The following is a 23,812-nucleotide window of genomic DNA, read 5'->3' as shown; positions in this document are numbered from 1 at the left end:
TGTCTGCTATTTTGATAACAAGCATATTGTTTCCAAGAAAGTGAAGTAAATATTGTGAAATTCCCAAAGTATTATTAAAACATTATCAAAAACCACAGTAAGGACCAAACTGGACATGTCTAAGATCGCCCAGTGGAATAGCCCATTTTGTGGTTAGTATTTAGATCACGGGAAATTACAGTGTCCCATGATGCATTTATGAAAATACACACTAAGGGTATGTGGTAAATGCTATAGTTGCCTCTTATTGCGCAATAATGGTGAATACTTTTGCGGTGGGGGCTTGGTGGTCAAATGTTATTCCTTCCCATGATGCATTTATGAAAATCAATACATACACACTAAGGCTACAAGGTTAATGCTATATAGTTGCTACCAACATTTTGAAATATGTCCGATTGAGCTACAACTTAGTACAAATAATCCTTGGATATAAGGGGATCATGAAACATCATCTGAGGTCATCCAAGGTCAAAGGTTAAAACTGCTCGATGTGGCTGTAACTCTGGGAAAACAATCCCGGCACTTGGGGAGTATGAAACAGCAAAAGGTCATCTGAGGTCAAAGGTCAGGTCAAATTTAAAGTCGCTCCGATGTGCCTGTAACTGGGGGAAAACAATCCGCGGCATTTGGGGAGTATGAAACTGCAACGGTCATGTCAAATTTAGAGTTGCTCCAATCGGGCTGTAACTTGGAAAAAATGATCCCTGACATGGGGAGTATAAAACCGCAAAGGTCATCTGAGGTCAAAGGTCAGGTCAAATTTAAAGTTGCTCCGATTGGGCTGTACCTCAGGGAAAATGATCCCTGACACTTAGCGAGTATGAAACTGCAAAGGTCATCCAAGGTCAAAGGTCAGGTGAAATGTAAAATTGATCTGATCATGCTGTAACTCATGGAAAACAATCCCTGGCACTTCCACAAGTATAAAACTGCAAAAGGCATCTGAGGTCAAAGGTCAGGTCAGATTTGAAGTTGCTCCGATCGGCCTAGGCCTATACCACAATATGCTGTCGAAGTCACATGGTTCAGCTATGGTGCGGTAACCGCTCTAGTTTGAACAAAGTTCCTCTTTTTTCAATAGAGGTCACTCACACCCCTGTTTCCTGTCCGTAGAAACAATAGTTTAAGCAGTGCCGCCGAGAGCCATTACGGGCCCGGGGGCAATGTGAACACACGGGCCCCTTTGATCAGTGATGACGGTGCAGGACTTCAGGTGTGTGTGTGTGTGTGGGGGGGAGGGTAACAGTGGCATACATTTCTTTGTAACATGGGGGAGGGAGGTTGGTGTAAAATCCTTGAAAATATGTTGCAGCGGAGCGAAAGTAACATGTTTAGCTGCCAATAATCAAATATGAAATTGAAGGAGACAAATGCACGCGAAGCGCGCACAAATTTGCAATTTGAACGGCATGTTGCTCCCAGATTAAGTTTCTCTTAACAACTTCAATGCGAAATGTAAACAATTTGCCAATTTAAAGCTAAAATGATCCAAGTATGAACCGTTGAATTGGACAAATGCGCGCGAAGCGTGCGAAAATTTGTAATTGGAATTAGCGACTTTTGCTCCCAGATTGGACCTATTGAAACAAACTCAGTGCACGTGAAGCGCAGAAAAAATGTCAATTTAAAGGTAAATGATCAAATAATAAACTGAAGGGCTAATGCGCGCGAAGCGCGCGAAAATTTGCAATTTGTGTTCCCACGATTAAGCTGCACTCCCCTGATTCCTCAAGATTTCATTATATCGAGGATGATCAATTTGGCAAAAGCAAACAGTAAATTCAAATATTTAATTAGAGTGTGTGCTTCAAAGGCTACCGTATCTTTTCTTTGTTTTTTACGGGCCCGCTACTTTTGTTTGCTGTTTATGCGCCGTAAACAGACGATAATGGACCCATAAACGGGCCCGTTAAGGCAAAGAAAAGAGACCGTAGTGGGCCCGTAAAAAGCAAAGAAAAGATATATACCATAGGCCCGTAAAGGAAAGAAAAGAGACCTTAGTGAGTATGTAAAAAAGCTTAATAACAAAGAAAAGATACCGAATGGACCCATAAAAAGAAAAAAAGAGACCTCGGAGGGCCCGTAAAAAGCAAAGAAGAGATACCTTAGGCCTAATGAAAAAAAAAAAGAGACCTTTGTTGGCCCGTATAGTAAAGCAAAGAAAATATGCCTTAATTGCAAGGTATCTTTTCTTAACCTTTACTGGGCCCCTGAGGTCCGTTTTCTTTGCTTTTACTGCCCCATAGTAAAGTATCTTTTCTTCATTTTTTACGGGCCCCCTAGGACCCCGGGCCCCGGGGTAACGATCCCGGTTACCCCCCCTTGTCGGCGGCACTGAGTTTAAGAGAAAAATGTGTGACTTTCAGTTGTTTGACCTGCATATTTGGCAATCCTGGTTTTCATTTTCTGAGGGGGCCAATTACTAGATGAAACAAATTACCTTTTAAGTATCACCTTAATGGATGTAGCTAAATTGACAATATACATACCATAATGGGCTATTCCAGTTGATATCCATACACCCCTATGGAAGACATGACCTTAATCTTCCACACAGGGAGTGTGAATTTCAAATGGGGTTACCTGAATGTGTGATTCCATTTGATATCCTATGCCCCCTGTGTGGGAGATTAAGGTTGTGTTTTCCATAGGGGTGTATGGATTTCAACAGGAATAGTCCAATGCACCAGTAATCAAGCATGCATGCTAAAAGGTTTGAAGGATATCAGTCATTATAAGAAAGCCTAGTTTAGTTGATAAAATTATAATTTTAACAAAAACAAGATCAATTTCACTTTAGCTAATAAATTAATGAGTATAGAATTCGCCACTAAAATCTCACAATGATTAAATTTTATTTGAAGAAAGCAAGCCTTTTTTTAAAATTTAATATTGTGTATTTTCTAAGTTTACATGACAAATAAAGATGTTTTCATTTCCTTCATGCATCATTATTGGCTATTTCTTGGACAATACACAATCTGGTATTTTTGATTTTATTTAAATGGGAAAACTACATGTATGAAAGTCTCTTTAAATAAACTATACTCGACTCCAGTGTGTGGAAATAGCTCCTTTATTTTTTGGCCTAATATCATCCCCAATATCATCTTACTATAATTTGCCTAATGTTGTATGTATGTATGCGTGTATGTGTGTTAAAGGCTCTGTCAGTTTTGATCCCAGCCTCGCCAAATTCGCACGGGGATGCAGAAAAATACGGGAGTGTCGTAAGCTACCTTCGGTCGAAATCGGAGGTCAAAGGTCAAATTTTAAACTTGGTCCGATTGGGCTGTAACTCGGTGGGTGGAATCCTTGATGTGAGGGGAATGCGGAGGTCACATTTGGTTGAGATTGGTAAAGAATTGGGCTCAAAATCTGCAAAAATGTGATTTTTTGTTTGTTTTATCCAAAATCCACAGTATGGTATTGCACCCTCAATGCCCTCTCTGTTAATCTATAAATAGCTCTGATGATATGCTCTGATCATGACTCTTGCTATATAAAGCCAATGTGGGTTTTATATTAACCCATTAAATGAAGGAAGAAAGAAAGTGTAGTCAGTAAAACAACAAATATATAAATTAATTGATTTAATTAAATACCGGTAAATAAGTGATGTCATCTGAGGTCAAAGGTCATCCAACAGGTCATCCAGGGTCAAAGGTCATAAGGGGTCAACGGGGTGAAACAGTACCCTATCAGCTGGATTGGGCTTAAAGTTGGTAAAATAAATCTGAGGAATCAGGCTATGGTAAATAAAAGTCCCCGGGATTAGACCTATACCATTTTATGCTGGTGATTGTATAATATTAACCCTTTAACTGAAGAAAGAAATGGTCAGTAAAAATAAATAAATGAGTGAATGAATTAATTGTCATCTGAGGTCAAATGCCATCAAACAGGTCAAAGGTCATGTGGGTCCGGCTATTTTGCCGTTGTGCATATGGGCATATTGAGCTTCCAAATTCGCACGGGGGATGCAGAAAAATACGGGGAGTGTCGTAAGCTACCTTCAGTCGAAATCGGAGGTCAAAGGTCAAAGGTCAAATTTTAAACTTGGTCCGATTGGGCTGTAACTCGGTGGGTGGAATCCTGGATGTGAGGTGAATGCAGAGGTCACATTTGGTTGAGATCAGTAAAGAATTGGGCTCAAAATCGGTGAAAATGTGATTTTTTGTTTGTTTTATCCAAAATCCACAGTATGGTATTGCACCCTGAATGTCCTCTCTGTTAATCTATAAATAGCTCTGATCATATGCACTGATCATGCTGATACATGTATAGGCCTTGCACAATACTGTGGGTTTTATAAAACCTATTAAATGAAGGAAGAAAGAAAGTGTAGTCAGTAAAACAATAAAAATATATAAATTATAATTGATTTAATTACTTACCGGTAAATAAGTGATGTCATCTGAGGTCAAATGTCATCCTTAAGGTCATCCAGGGTCAAAGGTCCTAAGGGGTCAATGGGGTGAAACAGTACCCTATCAGCTGGATTGGGCTTAAACTTGGTAAAATAAATCTGAGGAATCAGGCTATGGTAAATAAAAGTCTCCAGGCGGGTAGAGACCTATACCACTTTATGCTGGTGATTGTATTATTTTAACTCTTTAACTGACGTAAGAAATGGTCAGTTAAATAAATAAATAAATGAATGAATGAATGAATGAATGAATGAATTGTCATCAGAGGTCAAAGGACATCAAACAGGTCAAAGGTCATGTGGGTCCGGCTATGTTGCTGTTATGCATATGGGCATATTGAGCTTTACGCATACGGGTATTACCTCTAGTTACAACAAAGTAAGCAGCTTTGAAATGCTGAAAACTAGCTACCGGTACTTGTTCAACATATATTTGACATTTTCAAAATGCCATTTTCTGAAATGGAAAAAGGAAAGGCGACAAAACATTGTAGACATAAGAGTTTTGTTGATATTTGAAATAGTTCAGTTAGTCCACTGAAGATGCCTGAAAGAAATGAAAAAAAAGGAGAAAATAAAAGTAAAATGCACACAATGCTTCATAATATGTTGGGACTTGGAAACTGCAAATCCAATTTTAGTTATCTTTGAGGGGAGTTTGCTGATGTCTTATAAATGAAAGTGCTTTTGTCAGTGGCGGCGCCATGAATTTTTTTCGGGGAATTGGGGAAGGGAATTTCAGGGGGGCAAAATCAACATATTTTATGCAAAATTGCCGCAAAAAGTGGACATTTTTGTAATTTTGGGTTTTTACTGGGGGAAAACAGGGGAAAGAATTCTGACTGAGGGGACTTAAGTGTATAGGACATCATCAAGCTGTTGGTTTGTTCTCTAATATACATATATTTAAAATATATTGTAAAATATAAAATAAATCCAGCCAAATTGAAGCCAAACAAGTGCCTTTTTCAAGATGATGATTTTACTCTCCAAGTAGAATTTGTCAGAGTATGTTTATATTTTATCTAAACTGATGAACAAAATGAGCAATAATGTAGTAGGTAACCTAGGCAACCTACTCATTAACAAATGCCAGATATAATGAATGGTAATGCACATACCTACTCATTAACAAATTAATCATTATTGGTTTATGCGGATATGATGAATGATAATGCACGTTTCAGGAAAAGCAACCCACCAACACCAAAACTTTAATTATATTTGCCAGGGGGGGGGGTGGTCCATGCAATCATCCCCGCCAAATTTTGATGCCTGTATGTGGGTTTCTGACCAAATTAACCTCATATTTGACCATTTTAGCCCCAAAAGTGCTAAAAAAATGTGTGTGTATTCCACTTTTGCAACATATTTCATCAGTTTAGCTTCAATATGTGAGGTGGCCTAGTGGTCTAAGGCGCTGGACCATTAGGGAGAGTTGAGCGAGAGGTCCGTGGCTCGAAACCCCATCCTGAATTGTTGCTCACTCTAAGTAGTTCCAATAGGTCGGAAATATCATAATCATATTCTCTTTCAGTCTAGTAGAATATAATTGTGATATTTCTCCTTGCGTGTAGAATGTGCTGGTGTACACGGTGGGTGCCCGGCGTCTCGTGGTTGGAACAGTCACATAAAATGGCAGTTCCGTGTGTCAGTCGTGTCAAACCTGAGCACGTAAAAAGTTGCAGGCCTTATCGAAAAAGAGTAGGGGATGATCCCCGGCTTGTTACCTGCACCTCCCTAGTTTCCAGGGCAGTAGTAGTTGTTTGTACAGTGATGGTAGTAGATTAGTTGTGTTAATGTTGTGAAATGGTGATATAGATAGATGTGCAAAAGTACACTGCTGAACAGTGGTGCGCCTGATAATAGGCGGAAATTCCCAAATCCAATCCAATCCTATGGCAAAATTTTTTGTGCCTCTTGCGCTTCGCGCATATTTGAACCATAAACTTATTCTGTCGCCAAAAGGTGCTTGATTTACTATACTTCAAGAAATTTTTTCCAACCCCATCCCCCCCCATGTCAAGAAGAACTCTACGCCTCTGATGCCCCCCCCCCCCCCATTCTTGAAGCAATTGCACAACAAATAGGGCTTACCTCTAATTAATTTTGGTTATAAGAAAGTTGAATATCGGCCTTAAATTGATCTTTCAAATGAGTGGGTAAATTTTGTGAATAGTCGACCTTCTTGGATCTTTTTTGACCTAAAAAAAATAAAATTATGATTTTTTTTTTTTGCTTGCTATGTTCGCAATACCGGTATGGCATTTTTGGGACTTTTTATATACTTTTGGTGCACCCCCTGCGTATGGGCCTGATGCTACATGTAATTCGGGTATTTAGATGCGACAAGACTAAATTGTTGAATAGTATTCTCAAATGATTTTTTCCATGAAAATAAGTGGAACCAACCATGCATATGCAAAAACGAATTTAAGAGAAAATACGAATGAAGCTTGTATTGGTTGAGTGATTTGTTCAATTTGCTTCTAGTTGTTTTATTAGGTTATGTGACATACATGTAGGCATTACATTGTGACTGTCAAGAACCATTAATTATGTGCAAAATTGCATTAACCCATGTGGCATGAATAACCAATGAACAGTGGCGGCACCAGGAATTTTTTATTGGGGGGCAAAGTGAATTGCCGCAAAAAGTGGACATTTATGTGATTTTGGGGGTTATGCAGTGGGTGGGGGAAACTGGGGGCAAGAAAAATATTTGGGGGCAAATATTTTTGCCCCCCAGTAGCGCCGCCACTGCCAGTGAAACATTTTATGTATAAATTCTTTCTATATGCATTGATTCAATTGTTCAGGAAAGTTTGGTTGTTAAGGTATTTTTGTTTATTTATCTATTTTATTTATCCAAGGTAGCCTGATAGCCCAAAAGCTGGTCTAGCCTCATTCAGCCTACAAACTGACCCTACTATGCATTTACAAATCTTTAGAAATAACAATCATCAAACATATATTTTATGGTATACGAGGGACAGTCAATATATTCCCCCAACTATTATTCAGCTCCGCATAAGTATGACTTTGATGACTGTTACTTATGATAAATACAAGTTTGTACCTTTGTCTTTCAAAACACATAAAAGTTATTATTATAGTACTTTGAATTATAATGTAATCTCATTTGCATAAAGTCATTGCTATATGTACACTGACAATTGTCAACATTTGCGGGAAATTTGAATTGTAGTTGAAAAACGTTTAATAAAAAGAAGTAGAAGTATAAGTACTAAAGCAAATTGCAAGCCCTGTTTTTGGTATGAGGCAAGCTGAGTATATTCACTTGATAATTATTGTGAAAGAAGAAATGTATCCATTAACAGATGAGGAGAGGGACCGTCTTTGAAATTCATCAAAACAGGCCTAAACAACAAACAAAAATGGTGTGCAAATTGTGAGAGATGAGTACACAAGGTAGAAACAAGAATCAAAATTATCTCCAAAATGAAACAAAAAAAATATGTTTATTAGGGAGTGTTCATTAATACTTTGGTAGGGGGGGCTGGTCTAACTCAAATTTTTCCCTCGAAAACTTTTTGACCCCCCCTCGAAGGACCGCTAAACTTTTTTGACCCCCCCTCTTTTGGCAGACAAAACTTTTTTTGCCCCCCCCCCCCCCATTATCATATAACAAACATACTTAATAGTGTTGTTTCCAGTGGTGTGGTATCTGGGTCACATGTCAGGGAGGCAAATGTTTGAAACATTCCCGGTGGGACAATTGCGCATGAAATAGAAGCACAACACAAGGAAATTTTCATTTTATACTTACTTTAGATTTGTCCCAAATCAGGGTGTTTATCTGATTTGACAGGGATAAATGAAATAGATGATTTATTTAGAGGTTCATAGGTACATCAGCATAATTTGGATCCGTGGCTATTATGATAGGCCTAGTACAAATGCGCGCGAACCGCACAAAAAATTTGGCCATATTGAAGCTTGAATGGTCAAATATTGTTAAAATTGGAACTAATTTATGCAAAATGCTAAATGGTCAAGTGTGAGATTAATTTGGTCACGCAAATGTAGGCCTACACAGGTATCAGTTTTGGCCCCCAAAGACCGTGGTACCTGGGCCTGTACCCACTCTGCCCTATGGTAAATCTAACCATGGGCCTATGTATACAAAATAATTTTGCAATGAGAAATAGTAAACTGAAGTGTGCAGTTAACTTGCAAAGAAATCCAATTTATTTGCAATATTTTCTTGATTTAGTTGTATTTTGATCAGATTGGTACATATTCATATTTGTAGCCTACTTAGAGATATAAAATTTTATGATAAAAGTGCCAGTATTTCTTAGACCAACCCAGATGTTGCATGTTGCGGATCATCTTTAACTTTATATATAATTAATAGATATGTGTACACTAAGTGCCATCATTTTTTCAAACAAAAGCACTGAAAACCCAAACTTGTCCATGTTAAAAGTGATATAGAGGCTCTCAATGCGCCTTTATGCCTTGAAAATTTGGGTTTTGAAGAGGAAAACTTTTTGTCCCCCTTTCCTACCACCTCCTTCCTTCCCCCTCTTTTAAGGTCCAAAACTTTGTTGACCCCCCCCCCCTTTTTACCAGCCAGCCCCCCCCCCACCACAGTATTTCTGACCACTCCCTTAGTATGGTATGACAGATCATAGTCAGGACAATAGAAAGTGTTGCAATAAAATTATAAATATGCGTATGCATGGATGGTATGCATGGTTAAAGCCTAAGGCACCAAAAATGTATGAAAAAAAGGGGAAATTTAGGCAAAAAAGTATGTGCTATAAATATGACTAAATACAATGTTGCAGAACAGTTATTTTGTGAGTGAGTTGCTATACTAAGTCTCATGTTAAAATTAAATGAAGCTTTTGAAATGCAAATTTCTCTTTCAATTCAGAGCCTCTCTATGGTGTGCTCTTTTGATTACATAAACATGACCTTTTGAATAAAAAGGGTTCAATACGGAAGAATTGTTTGCGATATCACCTAATCGAACCAGGTAGCATTTGTTAAATTGTGTATTTGTATGATTAATCTTGCTATCTCTTTATGTAAAGAACAATGGGTGATATTAAGCCTACTCAAAGTTGAAGATATTCAACATGATCCCTATCTCTAATACGACATGGTATAGGTCTGAAAATAGTACAGCATCAACCCTGTGTTATCGTCTACCAAATTGCAAATTGCAGATTCTACTCTCTAAAAAGGAATCTGATTGGTTACAAAATACCGTTGTACCGTAGGCCGGGACCGAAGGAAATATCATACCCTCTTCCGTACAGCCCTGCTTAGTGTGTTGTGTGGTAATGTATGCATTGTGCATTGACCTCGAACGCTGCTGTACACACAGCGTGCACACACTGGAGTCGAGTATAGTTTATTTAAAGAGACTTTCATACATGTAGGAAAACTTTTCCATATGGAGATATTTGAAATTATGTCACAGTACCTCAATTTGGGTTGTTATTCTCCACTATTTTTCACCATAAATCAGGCAGTGTCTATATTCTATTGTGTTTATGCTAATGTCATTATGTAATCAAGGATTCAACTTCGCTAATACACATTTGTTTTGAAAGACAAAGGAACAAACTTGTATTTATCATATGTAACTTAACAGTCATCAAATTAGTCATGCTTGAGCGGAGATAAGTAATAGTTGCAGGAATATATTGACTATCCCTCATATTACATTAAATTTAACATACAAGAAATTATAAATACATATTTCAACATTAATGGGCTATTCCATTTAAATTCCACACTACCCCTGTGGTAGATTTAGCTAAAGTCTGTCACAGAGGGTGTAGCAATTCGGAATAGAATACACAATTGGGTAACTTCCATTTGAAATACTTACTCCAGTTGTGGAAGATATAGGTAAAGCCATAATACAGGGGGAGTATGGGTTTCAAAGTGATTAAATCTGACCACTTACATTTGCAAAACATACTCCCCCTGTCAAAGATATTTCCAAAATCTTCCACAGGGGTAGTGTGGATTTTAACTGGAATAGCCCAATACTCAAAATTCTCATTAGGCTTAAATGCCATAACATTCCATCAACAAGCACGTATGCGTATAAATGAGTGGAATTTTTTTGCACGAAAGAGAAACTGATACAGATGGCTGTACAAATGTGTATTATTGTACTAGACCAATCTATTGTCATCTTTTGGGGGTATCTGCCTTTGGTCTCTTTCAAAAAGCACTCATTTAGAGGCACATATGCTTAGTAGATTGAAGTCTACAGTATTTAAAAAATCCAAACATCAGAAACCATTATTCAAAGCAAAATCATAATTTGGGAAAGAATCTTAGAACATGTTATTACTGAGTTTTTATTCAGGTGTATAGTGAAATCAAAACAAAACCTGTTGCTAAGCACTAAATGTTGCAGAAGTGGAAAAACATTATCATGATCAAAGATAAATTAAATTTACTTAATTAAAAGCGGAAAGTCCGGAAGCCATATCATATATTATTTAGGCAATGTGTCTTGTATAAGGAAATTAAAATGTTCAGCAAGGATTTGCATGCTGGTTTTGAATTGAAATATAATTGCTTATACTGGTTGTGTATATTAAATTTGTATAATTTAGTACTTGTTCATCAAATGCCTACAACAAAAAGGGCATGAAAGAATGGTTAAGTGAAAAAAATATAACAAAGGAATAAAAGTAATAAATGCAAGCAAGGCTATTATTAAAAGAATTTTTGAAACAAGCAAACTGAGAGGAGATCTGTGGACATAGTGGTATTTTATGCTAGAATAGCAACAGTGAACAAATAAGTGAAATAGGTGAAATTAGCCATGCAGTATTTTATTCTTTTCCAAAACTTTGATCACAGAACTTAAGAAAAAAATAAATTTTGGGGAAGTTTGAGATCATCCAACACTGATTGTGCACGCTTGGTAATCCATTGTTATTTGTTTCTTGTGTTAAAAGTAAAATTGAGAAGACTGATAATTGATAATCTGCAATTCTAAGAGAAAATGATGGACATCATCATTTTAGGTTGGGCAGGGGTGTAGGAGAGTAAATCTTTGCAACCCCAGGACATTTTCAGATATACAATGGGATTTCCACACACTATAATCTTGGCTACGCTACTGCGGTTGGGGAATTGGTGGTATAATCTATGTAAATGAAATTTAATCTTTTCCTAGCGATGTCCTTTTCATAGAGCTGAGCTTCAGAACTCTAACTAGTATCATCTTCAGAGTCCCATATGCATCTCCATGGCTCTGAAGATTGCACTCACTAGAGTTCTGAAAGCTCAGCCCTCTGAAAAGGACTTCTAGGGAATGATTAAATCATACTCATGTTTACCGAACAAGAGTACCAAGTAATTTCAAATAATATATGTAAGTTTGAATAATTATTCAAATCTGTCTTTCATTATTTTCAGCAAAATGACAGAGAGCAGCAGTATTTAAAACAAAGAGATAACTTGCTAAAACAACAAGATGAGCTGCAGAACAAACAAGAGAAAATCAAGAAGCTGGAGAGGACATGTGTGGAGCAGGAAAAGGCACTGGAAAAGATGGAGAGGATACTGAGGAATAAATTAAAAAACAACAAATCTGAAGGTATGAGGTCACTGCTTCTCTCATATTGACAGAATTGTAGCTGCACTGAAATGATGGTGCAAAAGTTGTTTACGTTCTATGTGTAATATGTTGTGCCAAAAATGTGTGCAAGGGGAGCACATCGTAAATTTTTGGTGGGTATGCTCATGCAGAATTTTGAGGTGGTGGGAGCTGACGGCATACAGGTAAATGGGTTTTTTTTTGGGCGGTGAACAGGTAAAAGGGGGTCTTTTGGAGCAGTGAACTTGGCTTTCTGGTTGAAAATCGCTTGTGAAAAAAATCCAGAAATGTGAGGAATGAGCAATTTAGGGGTCTCTGAGTAACAAAATCAAGGATCTTTCAGTGCTGTTTTGGCCAAATTTGGGGTCTTTCGGAGCTGTGTGTTCCAAAAACGGGTCTTCCCGAGGGAGCATACCCGTATGGTCATTTGTGGTGAGAGCCTCCCCACCCAATGTGTGCTAAGCACTGAGTGCATAAACCTTAATGCTCTAGCTGACAGGTTCAAATTATTGTTCAATATCAGGTTCTTGCAGAACACTATTTGCCCTCCATGATCACTATGATTCAAAGTGATCTCATACCCAATGGCAAAGTTAAGCAGGGGCTATTTTAGCGTGTCTCCTGGCACGTTCGTGCAGTGAGATTAAAAATCCGTGCAGTGATAATTAAAAATACGTGCTTAAAATATGTAGTTGAGATGCTTGGCCTTTCTTACGATTACCAATGGTTACTGCCAGGCAAAATGTTAATTATTCGCGCACTTTGAGCGCACTTAACACTTCATCAACACTTCAGCATCCCTTTCCTTAGAAACCTCATTTCATTGAAACCTTATTTCATTGGGATCGATGTATATAGAAAAAATAAAAGAAGAAGAAGAGAAAAACGGAGAAAATGGAAAAGGAGACAGATAATAGAAAAGGGATCCAGGTTTTTAAAATGGGGAGCAGGGTGACAAATAACAGGTAAACTGGATGGGCAAATGCACACGTAGTAAATTATTTTGCCCACCCAGTAGTTTAAACCTTCACACTTCCCCCAAAGTGTGCACCCAGTAAATAATTGTGACCAAACAAATATTGGCACCATTAAATTATAGTATATCATTATGATCTCTTGAAATCAACTGTTGCTGTTTTAAGTTTTATCTTTTCATAACATTTGCCATATTTATTTCAACTTCGGAGCAAGGATAAATATCACACAACCCAATGGTTAGGAGGCTAGATTATTAAAATTATTTTGAGAAATTTCCACACAATGTTGCTTTATATTATCTAAAATGAAGTCCTTTAGTGAAAAGCAAGTACAAGAAACGTATGTTTTGCATTATATATCGAAATTAAGTCCGGTTCAGAGAACATCTTATGACGCATGTAGCTACGAAATTAAATTGTTTGATTCTTTCTTTAATGGAAACCAAGTACAAATAATTTGGCTAAATTTTGCCCATATTATCTGAAATTAAGTCCAGTTCAGAGCACATCTTACGGCTCATCTCATGTAGCTATAAAATTAATATAATTTTGCAACTGTTACCTTACAGATAAAGCTTTTAGAGCTAATTGGTTCCTTCTTTAGCGAAAAACGTGCTAAAAATCGACATGTGCGAATGACAATAACGTATCCCTATCCGCATACAACCATACACCTTCTGGAAGTTCTGGTATATATAATCATGTATATGAAAATCCTGTTTTGTGAGTGTATACAAGTTAAAAGTTAAGGGGGGGGGGGGTAAATTTTTAAAATAGCGTTCTGAAAGAAACCATCTTGTGTGAGGCATATTGTTAGAGTTTGTTCATAATGATAATGTGATGTGAGCCCTATCCTAGATTATAATCATGATTTTTCTGTCTTAAATATTCATTTTAAAAGGTTACAAGCTTAAATGAAGAACCTTGATTAAAATTTAGGTGCGTAAAAAATAGGTATTATTTACAAAATGGAAGCTAAAACTCGATATGAATATTTTATTTTATATCACAAAAATAAATTATGTTCATGGTATACTTTACCAAATATATCCCTCAAAATTCATGATATGCTACAGACATTTCCATCAAGCGATCAGTATCGATGAATTTTAATAACAAATTTCTTGACGCGTAAATTCTTGACGCATACCTTGTATAAAGTGAAAAATACTACATGTAATTTTAAAGATCGGCATTTCTAAAAGGTGTCACCTTTTGTAATTCAGACTATGTGGAGCATACGACAGCGTTTACAAATTCTGCTGGAAGCTTTCCATTTGCTGGCGTGCAGTGACTTTTTACTCCTAAAATAGCCCCTGAAGTTAAGTGACCTCAATTCACTTAGCATAAGCTCATAAGTGACCTCAAGTTGTGGAGTATGAGTTTTAGTACCAATCAATTTCAGAGTTCAATCTATACATGTGCAAGTATATTGGGGTTATATAACTACGTTCTGCTAGATGAGGTTGTTTGAGGTCCTAGTATGAGCTTTGTCCACTTATTTTAATTAGTTGACAGCACCAATGCATTTTCTCTTTGTTCTATGACCTTATCGTTTGACAATTGTCACTTTTATTTTTTAATAAAACACAGAAAATTACAAAGCAGATGATGTTAATGTTTTAGCAGTGGAAAATGCAAGATTAAGATCACAAATAGAACAATACAGAAAGACTCCTCCTGGACAGGTAAGGTGACAACTACAAGAACAAAAGGAAATATGTGAAGAAGATGTTAAACATCTTTTTATTAATTTAAGATTGTATTTGATTTCTCAAAGAAGAGTTTTGGCTCACACAATGTGTCTCATTTTTTTTATATAAATATTTTTTAATTTCTGAATTAACTTGGGTGAATCATTCATCATAGGGTGTACAGACAGCCAGGTGTTACCCTGATCGGAAGTGGCTGTGAGGTTATTGTCATTCACTGCATCTGCCCCACAATTTAAATGCCGTAAGAGAGAGAGTGAAATCATTTTTTTGATATTTGCCTCCACTGGAAATTGAACCAGCCTCTTGCTCCAAGAGTATGTGGATGTACGTTTGTGTTGTGTTGGATTAAGTAGTGCTCAAGTCAGGCAAATAAGCCTATATACACAGAAGGCTTCTTTCCACAACATAACACTGAGAAAGAAGGAAGAGAGAATGATCCAAGTCTTTGAACTGTGGCTGTGGAGAAGAGTTCTGAGAGTGAGCTGGGGACAAAGGAAAACAAACAAGTGGGTTAGGGAAACCATCAAAATGCCAGAAAAGGAAGGACTTCTGGAAATGATTTTAAAGAAGAGAAAACTGGCCAAGTATGAAAATTGGAAATGAAGAAGTGACAGCCTAGTCCTAAAAAAAATCAACTATTCATTGAAGGAGATATCCGTACAGAGGCGGAAGTAGGCAGTCAGAAAGGACAACATCAGGAATTGGAGAAACAGTATGGTGTGCACTAGAAGGGTGGTATTCAAGTGAAAAGCCTACAGCTCTTTTGAGGGTTAATATGGCATGCTGAACCTGAACTCTCAACATATACTGTAAAGCTATTTAATTTCGCTAGTACTTAATTTCGCTAATTGCCAATGACCACCATTTTTGTGGGTATTTAATTTCGCTAATCCAGCAATTTATGTGTACAATTCAATGTAAAACTGTGCAATTTGCGGGTATTTAATTTTGCAAATTAAAGCTTCTAGCGAAATTAGCGAAGTTAAATCTCTAGCGAAATTAAGTGCTTTTACAGTAGCTGCAAATCAAGTGTACAATGTACCATCAGCATAATGAGATTCTCAATGGCTCTTGCTTGGTGAAATGCCAATTAAATTTGGCCACACTGTTAATAATAACTTAACTTGATCACACAATACAAGTTATTTGGTGAACAAATTGAATCTAATATTTACCCACCTAACAATTTACAATACATTGAAAACAAGTGAAACTTGGGCCTACAGGATGGTACTGAGATCATTTATTTTATAGCATGAACCTTTCAACAGTCAATCATGTTCACTTTCCTGTAAATGCAGCAAAATAATGTTTTAGATCCATTAACTAATTTTGCTTAAAAGCTAAGTGACATAACATCATATATCTGTTTTTGAATAACAGCAGCTCATTAGGGTATCATTTTATACTACACAGTGGCTTAGCTAAGAATTGCAGGGGTTCTACCAGTCATTTGAATAAAATTGTCATTTCAAAGTTTGACTTTTAAAACATTAGCCATTCTCCATCCAGCAGCCTACTGGCCGGAGGGTTCAATCAGTTTATATTTCTGTTATAATCTGCTCCAAGTTCAATAAAACTTTATAAAGAGCTATAATAATTACAAATTCATATCTATCAAAGGCATTTATAATGTTCCCCTCCTTGGAGCAAACTGGCACTCCCTGTCCAAAATGACATGTGGAATGATATTATTCAAATTATAAACTTTTAGTAAGTAGGTTAAAGGCTTAATGTACGATCTTTTCATATTTTTAGATTTTTCTTTTTTTCTTCCAAAATGATAATATGCAATCATTATGAAAGTTCCCAATACATTTGGACGCGAAAAACATTGGGAATTTGCAAAGAAACAACATCATAAACTTCACCTCTATCACTCAAACATCTCGCTCTATTTGGATTATTACTGCGGCCAGTTTGAGTTACGCTCCCTCCACATGTGGAGGGAGCGTAACTCAAACTAGTTTTGTAGGAGACTACGGTTTTGATGGTGGCCGACATAAAATCATAATCTAAAAAATTATGATTTTATGTCGGACCAACAGAAAATCCAGGCGGCGGATGACATGATTGAGCCGGCAACTCGTGAAACCGCCCGGCCGTATGGCATTTTCCATATACTCGGTTAGTTTTGTGGGGTTCATTATCGAACCCCAATGGTTTTTGCTTGTATTTATATTATTTATCAACAGCGTTTTAAAATTTCAAAATAATCCCATTCAATTACACGGTTGACGATGAAAATTTACTGAATTTAGGGACTGCACGTCATACACCACCTGAGAAAATCATCCGTTTTGCTACAAATAGGGCGAATTTGACAGTTTGCTCATAGATTTAAGTTAGAACATGTGTAAGTATTACAAATATGCCAAAAAATCGGGTTGGAAAAAAATAAAGGTAAATTCTGAAAAAAGATCGTACATTAAGGCTTTAACATGTATCATTCTGTTATTCATTGCGATCGAAAATTATCCGCTCTCTTTATTATTGCATTTAAGTAATTGTGAGGCAGATGCAGTGTATAACAAAGACCTCACAGTCAGTTCCAGTCAGGGTAATGCCTGGCAGTCTGTACTGTGACCCCACCAAGGACCCCAATGGAAGAATAAAAGACTTTCTTGGGTTATCATGGGCCATAAACATCTAAACAACCAAAAAATTGTCTGGACACTTTTAGCTAGAGCTCATTTCAGTGTGATCTGCCACAATGTGGAAATGTGATAGCATGGACACTGTAATAGTAATTATATAGCCAATACTTGAAATATAATTGCATTTTGTTGTTGGCACTTTTTTATTACAGGCTGGTTCATCTGAAGATGCAGATAAATTACGTCTTCAATTACAACTTGAGAAAGCCAAAGGAAGGGTAGCATCACTGGAAAGAGAAGTAGGTTCATGAGTATTTGTATGAGAAATTGATTTGAAAAGGAGGGGAAAAACATGGACAAGCCAGGATTTGAACCTGCAACCTTTTGATTAATCTAGATTAACAATTTATCAATTGAGTTGGCCAGGGAAGAGAAGGTTTTCAGGTTATAATTTTACTAAGAGGACATTTTATACTTCAAAGGAGAAGCCTTGATTAGTAAATCACTGAAATGATGTACTTGTATTTTTAACCCTAATTTATGATGTGATTAAGCAAAACCAGTTGGAAGTCTGAAATGTTGATTTAAAGATATAGCCAAACAAAGGAAATAATTTCTTTCATTGCCTATTGTTTTGGAAACACTTCAGCTGTTGTATGTGGAACTAAATAAATGTTCAATTTCACTGGTATTTTCCAGGTAGCTTTGCAAATGCATTGTACAATCATGTAAAAAGCTGAAAATTTAATATGCCTGACTTCAGACTGAGTTTACTTGATTATGTCTACTTACTTATTATGTCCAGGGGTAGCGTTTTAAGGGGTCTCGGGGTCCAGGACTCCTTGATTTGGCAGGTCCCCGTGATTTGGACCCCTTAATTTTGTACATCTGTGTAGAATTAGATGCCTGGACCCCTTTATTTGCCAATTTGGACCCCTGGACTCAGCAGGTCACCGCTAACCCTGATTATGTCATATCTGTAGAAAGGTTTTGATGGGTTATCACTTCTCTATCAAAAACGACCCTCTTTTGATAACATGACTACCATATTTACACATAAAAATGGTTTTGACATTTGGAAGTTCTGAGCATTTCAGACTAAAATTTGCCCTAAAAAATAGTGCAAAAATATCTGTAAAATAGTCCAAATCAACTTTACTTTATATCGCGGTTCCTTAATTAAAATATTTTATTCTTCCTAACTTCAAAAACTAAAACTTCAGTATTCAAGTTCAAAGATTTGATGTAAAAGCTGATTTTTGCATCCTTCAATAATTTTATAAATCTCAACAACAATGTGTGTAAAGTGTACAGAGGCCTGGGGGGTTGGCATCATGCACTATAAATCCCCAAATTTATTTTCTTATATTATTTAACATTGTCTTGATTCTTTTCCAGTTGATGGAGAAAGCAAGAGAATGGGGCAAAGAGAAAGAGGTGATGAGACTAAGGGTAGGAGATAGGCATGATAATCACAGAAACAGGTCACTACCACCATTACACAGAGACAGAGGCTACTCATATAACTTGGTAAGTAAAAGGAGGTGATGAGACTACGGGTAGGAGATCGGCATGATAATCACAGAAACAGGTCACTACCACCATTACACAGAGACAGAGGCTACTCGTATAACTTGGTAAGTAAAAGGAGGTGATGAGACTAAGGGTACGAGATAGGCATGATAATCACAGAAACAGGTCACTACCACCATTACACAGAGACAGAGGCTACTCATATAACTTGGTAAGTAAAAGGAGGTGATGAGACTAAGGGTAGGAGATAGGCATGATAATCACAGAAACAGGTCACTACCACCATTACACAGAGACAAAGGCTACTCATATAACTTGGTAGGTTAAAGCATTTTATGTTGGTTAAATGATTTTCCTGTGTATTTTTGTTTCAATATGTAGCAACTAAAATCATGAAACAAAATGTCGCTTGAATCATTTGATACATTCTTGTGAAATGCAAAGATTAAAGCCTCCATTTTTCCCATGATATGGAATTGGGAATAGAAAACGGAAATGGTAGTGATCATGAATATTTAAAAATCACCATTTCAAAAATGTGATAGCAATAACTTCACTGGTAGCCTATGATCAAGTATCCAGGTACATTATTTGTGCCTATTCATTATGATACGATAGATATTATTGCGAATTTGCAAAACCCATGATCGAAATGAGCAATAGTATTGCCGGTGCAATGTTATTGCACTAGTGAGGAAACAAAAAAATATCACAGGTTTTTAACAGTTTTTTTAAGAAAATGGAATTTACAATTTGGAAAACTGAACAACTGTGGCTTTAGCATCGATGCATGAATCATACAAAGCTCACCTATAGCATACTGAGTAATTAAGCATATATTTCTTGATGTGACCAGAAAAGAGAAACAAAATTATGCATTTTGTCAATTTGCCAAAAAGGTATAAAAATCATATTTGAATGCATTGATGGCCAACAACAAAATCTGTTTTAATAGCATTTTTGTTGCAAAAGGAATACCATAATATTTTGAGTCATGGGGGAAGGTTGATTAAAAAAAAAAAGCATTTATTTCACATTGGATTTTTAATATTTCAGACATACATTGTTTTTTGGATAAACATGATACAAGCACATTAAAGGTGCATTTCGTGATACACAGCCTTATCCCCCTCCCCTTTTCTAAAAAAAGAAACCTCTTGCTACAACGAAACAAAATTACAACACAGTGGCCTATGGAGCAATTCAATACACATAATCATGCATAAGTTACAAACAATCAGAATCAAGTGAAATTTTGGGAATAAGATTTTATCATGCATATCTACTGAAATATGCAATAGAAAGAGGAAAGAGAATAGAAATCGAAAGAGGATGTTATAATCACAAAATACTTCTTTAATGATTATAAAAGTAGTATAATATTATTCAATGAAGTCTCCTGAATGTCCAGTTTGTAGCTTTTTTTACTGTATTCAGTTGAAATTGTTGGTGTTTTCCCTTACTAATGTGTCTACGAAACCTTTGATCTGAAATATATAATGTAGATGTATGCGCCTATGCCCTGTGCATCATACTGCCTTTTGTCATGCCATTTAAATTGAACTAGGCGAAGCTAAATTCTAATGATGCCTCCGGCCAATGGTGAAGACAGCTCATGACAGGTGGGCTGGGGTCTAATAAAGCTAAAGTTTTTTAAGGAATCCTACAAGAGTGTCTTAGCTAGCCACCCATCTGCCCATCATTTTAGACCCATGGTAGCTAGGTGTTGAGAAAGGCTAATAGTAGACCAGATTTGCAAAACAAGGTCATAGCAGCAAATATTTGAACTCTTTGACCCCCTCCTTCCCCCAATGGGCTGTAGAAGTCTGGTAAATGTTTTCAAGGTCAAATTAGGAGAACAATTTTATTCAAATGATGGTCAACCCTCAACTTTACCCAAGACCCTGTCCTACACCATACATATTTGACATTTTCAAAATTTGTGGCCCTATATATAGCTGTAGAAAAATTATCAAATTTGTGTACATCGTGGAACATACTCTCTGCGTGGCTGTGCGTAGTACGTACGCAGTTGTATGCAGATAGCCTCGCTAATATGGATGCGTAGAGTAGCGTTGTACGGGCGTGTAGTTAGCATGATTAGTTGCGGAGTAACAAGCGTAGTTTGAATGTTCCACGATGTACACAAATTTAATATTTTTTCTATACGGCATCTGATCAGTCCTGACAAGTTCTGATAAGTCCCACATGAGTCCGTCAATTAACTTAACAGAATGAATTAACTGGATTTTGTTGTTGTTTTTAGAGTGATGATGATGAAATGGATGATTACCCAACACGAAGGAACCACCAAAGACACCGCCATCTCAGTCCTCTCTATTGATCTCATATAGCACTCATCTATAACTATAGACTGCTGATGACTGATCACATCATCAATGAATGAATCCCTCTATATCGCCAGCAAAATGGAGCAAATGCCTTGCTGAAGTTGATGTAGCAGAATGCATGGCTGCTCAAAAACCACCTTGAAATCAAACTAGAATGGCTCTTATTTGGTGCATGAAGTTTGAGCCCTGTCAGTGTCATTAGTTTGCTCTTGTGAAACTTGAAATTCTTCTGCATGGGCAAAAATAACTTGTTGTTATTTGTCCCATTGTAGCCTGTATGAAACTCATGGAGCTGATCCTTGCTGTGAAGGTATATTGTGGTATATCTAGGGTGTGCAAGCTTCTTAACTGCAAATCTCAGGGTTGTTGTTAAATGGTTTATGGAATGATTGAGGCCACACAGTGGTCAGTGACAATCGGCTATTACAGTTGAAATCCACAAGTCCGCTGTGGGAAACATGACCTTATTCTCCCACAAAGGGGGTTTAGATTTATGGAGTCACCTGTTTAGGTAAACCCATTGAAATTTGCACTCCCTGTGTGGAAGGTTAAGGTCATGTCTTCCATAGAGGATATATGGATTTCACCTGGAAAAACCCAATCTGTAAGTGCAGAAGTATTATGAGTTTGGTATTCACCAGCAAATTGGTTACATAACTCCTTGGCAACTGGATCACACACCTTTTGGAATTGGTAGTACATGCCAAAGACTTTGTGTTGTGATCATTTCGATCATGGTATACAGAACTCAAAAGCGTGATCCTGTTGACCTAGTGATAATCAGATTACACGTAACTATTCGCTGGAAAATAGTGCACTTTAAATCACTTGGATATTTAAAATTCTTTAGAACTTAAAAGTTGTGTTTTTTAAGGATAAATATAACAGAACTTTAGAAATTCAAAATTTGCAAAACCAAAAGTGCAGGTTTTATATTTGACATATGTGATACGATCTGGTCCACGGGGGCCAAAGGCGGCAGATTTGAAACTGAGATAAAAGTAAAAATATGGAGCAAAAAAACAATAAAATACATAAGAAAATAGACATCAAAAAACTTCATAACTTTAGAACCAAGTATGCTAGACCTTTGGTGTTTTCAGTAAATGATAGCCTATTGTATGTATAATGCAATAATTACAGTAATTTTCAAAAATGCCTCCTTTGGCCCGATGGACATTGGTAGGAAATTCTGTGTTGGCCAGAAATCACTGGTATTTCAGATGTCCATGGTTACTTTACCCTTACAAAAGTAAATTTAGATAGATGTCATGTTGTGATAAAAATGAAATATCACAAATAAAATTGCAACTTTTGATATTGGCATTAATCATTTTATAAGCATATATCATTGTGTACACATTTCTGTAAGACAATTTGTGTATTATTTTGAATATTTGTAAAGAAAGATTTATAGATAATATAAGTACTCTATAATTTGATCAGCTTGTAATCGGCGGGCCTTGCAATATTGCGGATTAATATTGATATATTTGATTTTGAGAATTGTGACAACTCACCAGAAGTAACACAATGCTAGTCCTGGGGTGTGTCTACTGTATTTACACATAATATAGACCAGACAGGTCAACTATATATATTGCAATTAATGTGGTTCTACTTTTCGGCATAGTGGTAAAAGCCAAACAACTCCCGCTGATTATGAGCTGATTAAACTATATGTCCTGTTTTATTTTTCACCACAAAAATGAACAGAAGTAGTGTTTTTACAAATCAGTTTAGTCATATTTTGTACAATAAATGAGACCCAATCCAAGAAACCAGGAGTATGCTCTTTTTCAAATGAGAGTGACTTTAATACACCAGCATCCATTTCTTATTCTATCTCCAGTTATGTTTAATGTCCCTCATCAACACAAACTCTGTTGATTAACTCAGAATATTTGATAACAGAATGTAGGTGTTTTATACCGTATGTTTTAATAACCTGATGATAACCATGGTAACAGTTCCACATAGACAGGGAGGGGGACTGGTTGTGCAAGGCACCCCTTCCCCCACGAAAAGGTCCACCTGTTTGTGAAAGTGTGGAAATTTGCCAAAAAGTTAATTCCAAATTTAATACATATCGTTATGAACACGGCAGAGAGACGAATACGCAAAATTGCTGTTCTGAGTAAATGGCGTTTGAAAATCTTGGTACCATTCCATTGGTCCTTCTAAAAATTTAGAACATTCGTGAGCACTCATTTGAAATGTATATTATAGAAGTGAATGTACACGAATTATTGGCAATACTTGCATGTTCTGAAATAATCGATATATCCCTCAAAATGCGTTTTAACAGCTATTCGGCTTTATGCTGTATCCAAATTGTTCGCAATACTAAGTGTAAACCAAAGCACGCATTTTTGATTTGGGGCATTTGTGTAGAAATTACTGGTTGTCCTAAGGCTATGTAGACTTAACTTGCTATATAAGTTATAAATAGTCATCCCTGAAATATTTAGCAAAAACAAGAGGATTTTAAAGCAAAAATAACAATATTGGCCTATATTTTGCGTATGATTTTCCGGGATTTTTCCAATTTCACGGGCGCGCACTCACATTATTAAACCACAGCAATATCATGTGGGGAAT

The 23,812-nt window shown here is 36.6% G+C and overlaps 1 protein-coding gene across 1 annotated transcript in view; it reads left to right on the top strand.

Annotated features, from left to right (window-relative positions):
- The window catches only part of LOC140151527 (coiled-coil domain-containing protein 33-like), a 46,373-nt gene extending 22,561 nt beyond the window's left edge, over positions 1 to 23,812 (top strand). Inside the window, exons 11-15 of the mRNA XM_072173897.1 lie at positions 11,858 to 12,038; positions 14,609 to 14,703; positions 17,540 to 17,626; positions 18,726 to 19,178; positions 21,127 to 23,812. Coding sequence (XP_072029998.1) covers positions 11,858 to 12,038; positions 14,609 to 14,703; positions 17,540 to 17,626; positions 18,726 to 18,875 — 513 coding nt within the window. The 3' untranslated portion in view covers positions 18,876 to 19,178; positions 21,127 to 23,812. The remainder of the gene's footprint in view (positions 1 to 11,857; positions 12,039 to 14,608; positions 14,704 to 17,539; positions 17,627 to 18,725; positions 19,179 to 21,126) is intronic.

The sequence above is a fragment of the Amphiura filiformis genome, chromosome 4, assembly GCF_039555335.1.
Source record: "Amphiura filiformis chromosome 4, Afil_fr2py, whole genome shotgun sequence".
Classification (NCBI taxonomy): domain Eukaryota; kingdom Metazoa; phylum Echinodermata; class Ophiuroidea; order Amphilepidida; family Amphiuridae; genus Amphiura; species Amphiura filiformis.
The sequence above is the reverse complement of the archived record's forward strand: the minus strand, read 5'-3'. Positions and strand labels throughout refer to the sequence as shown.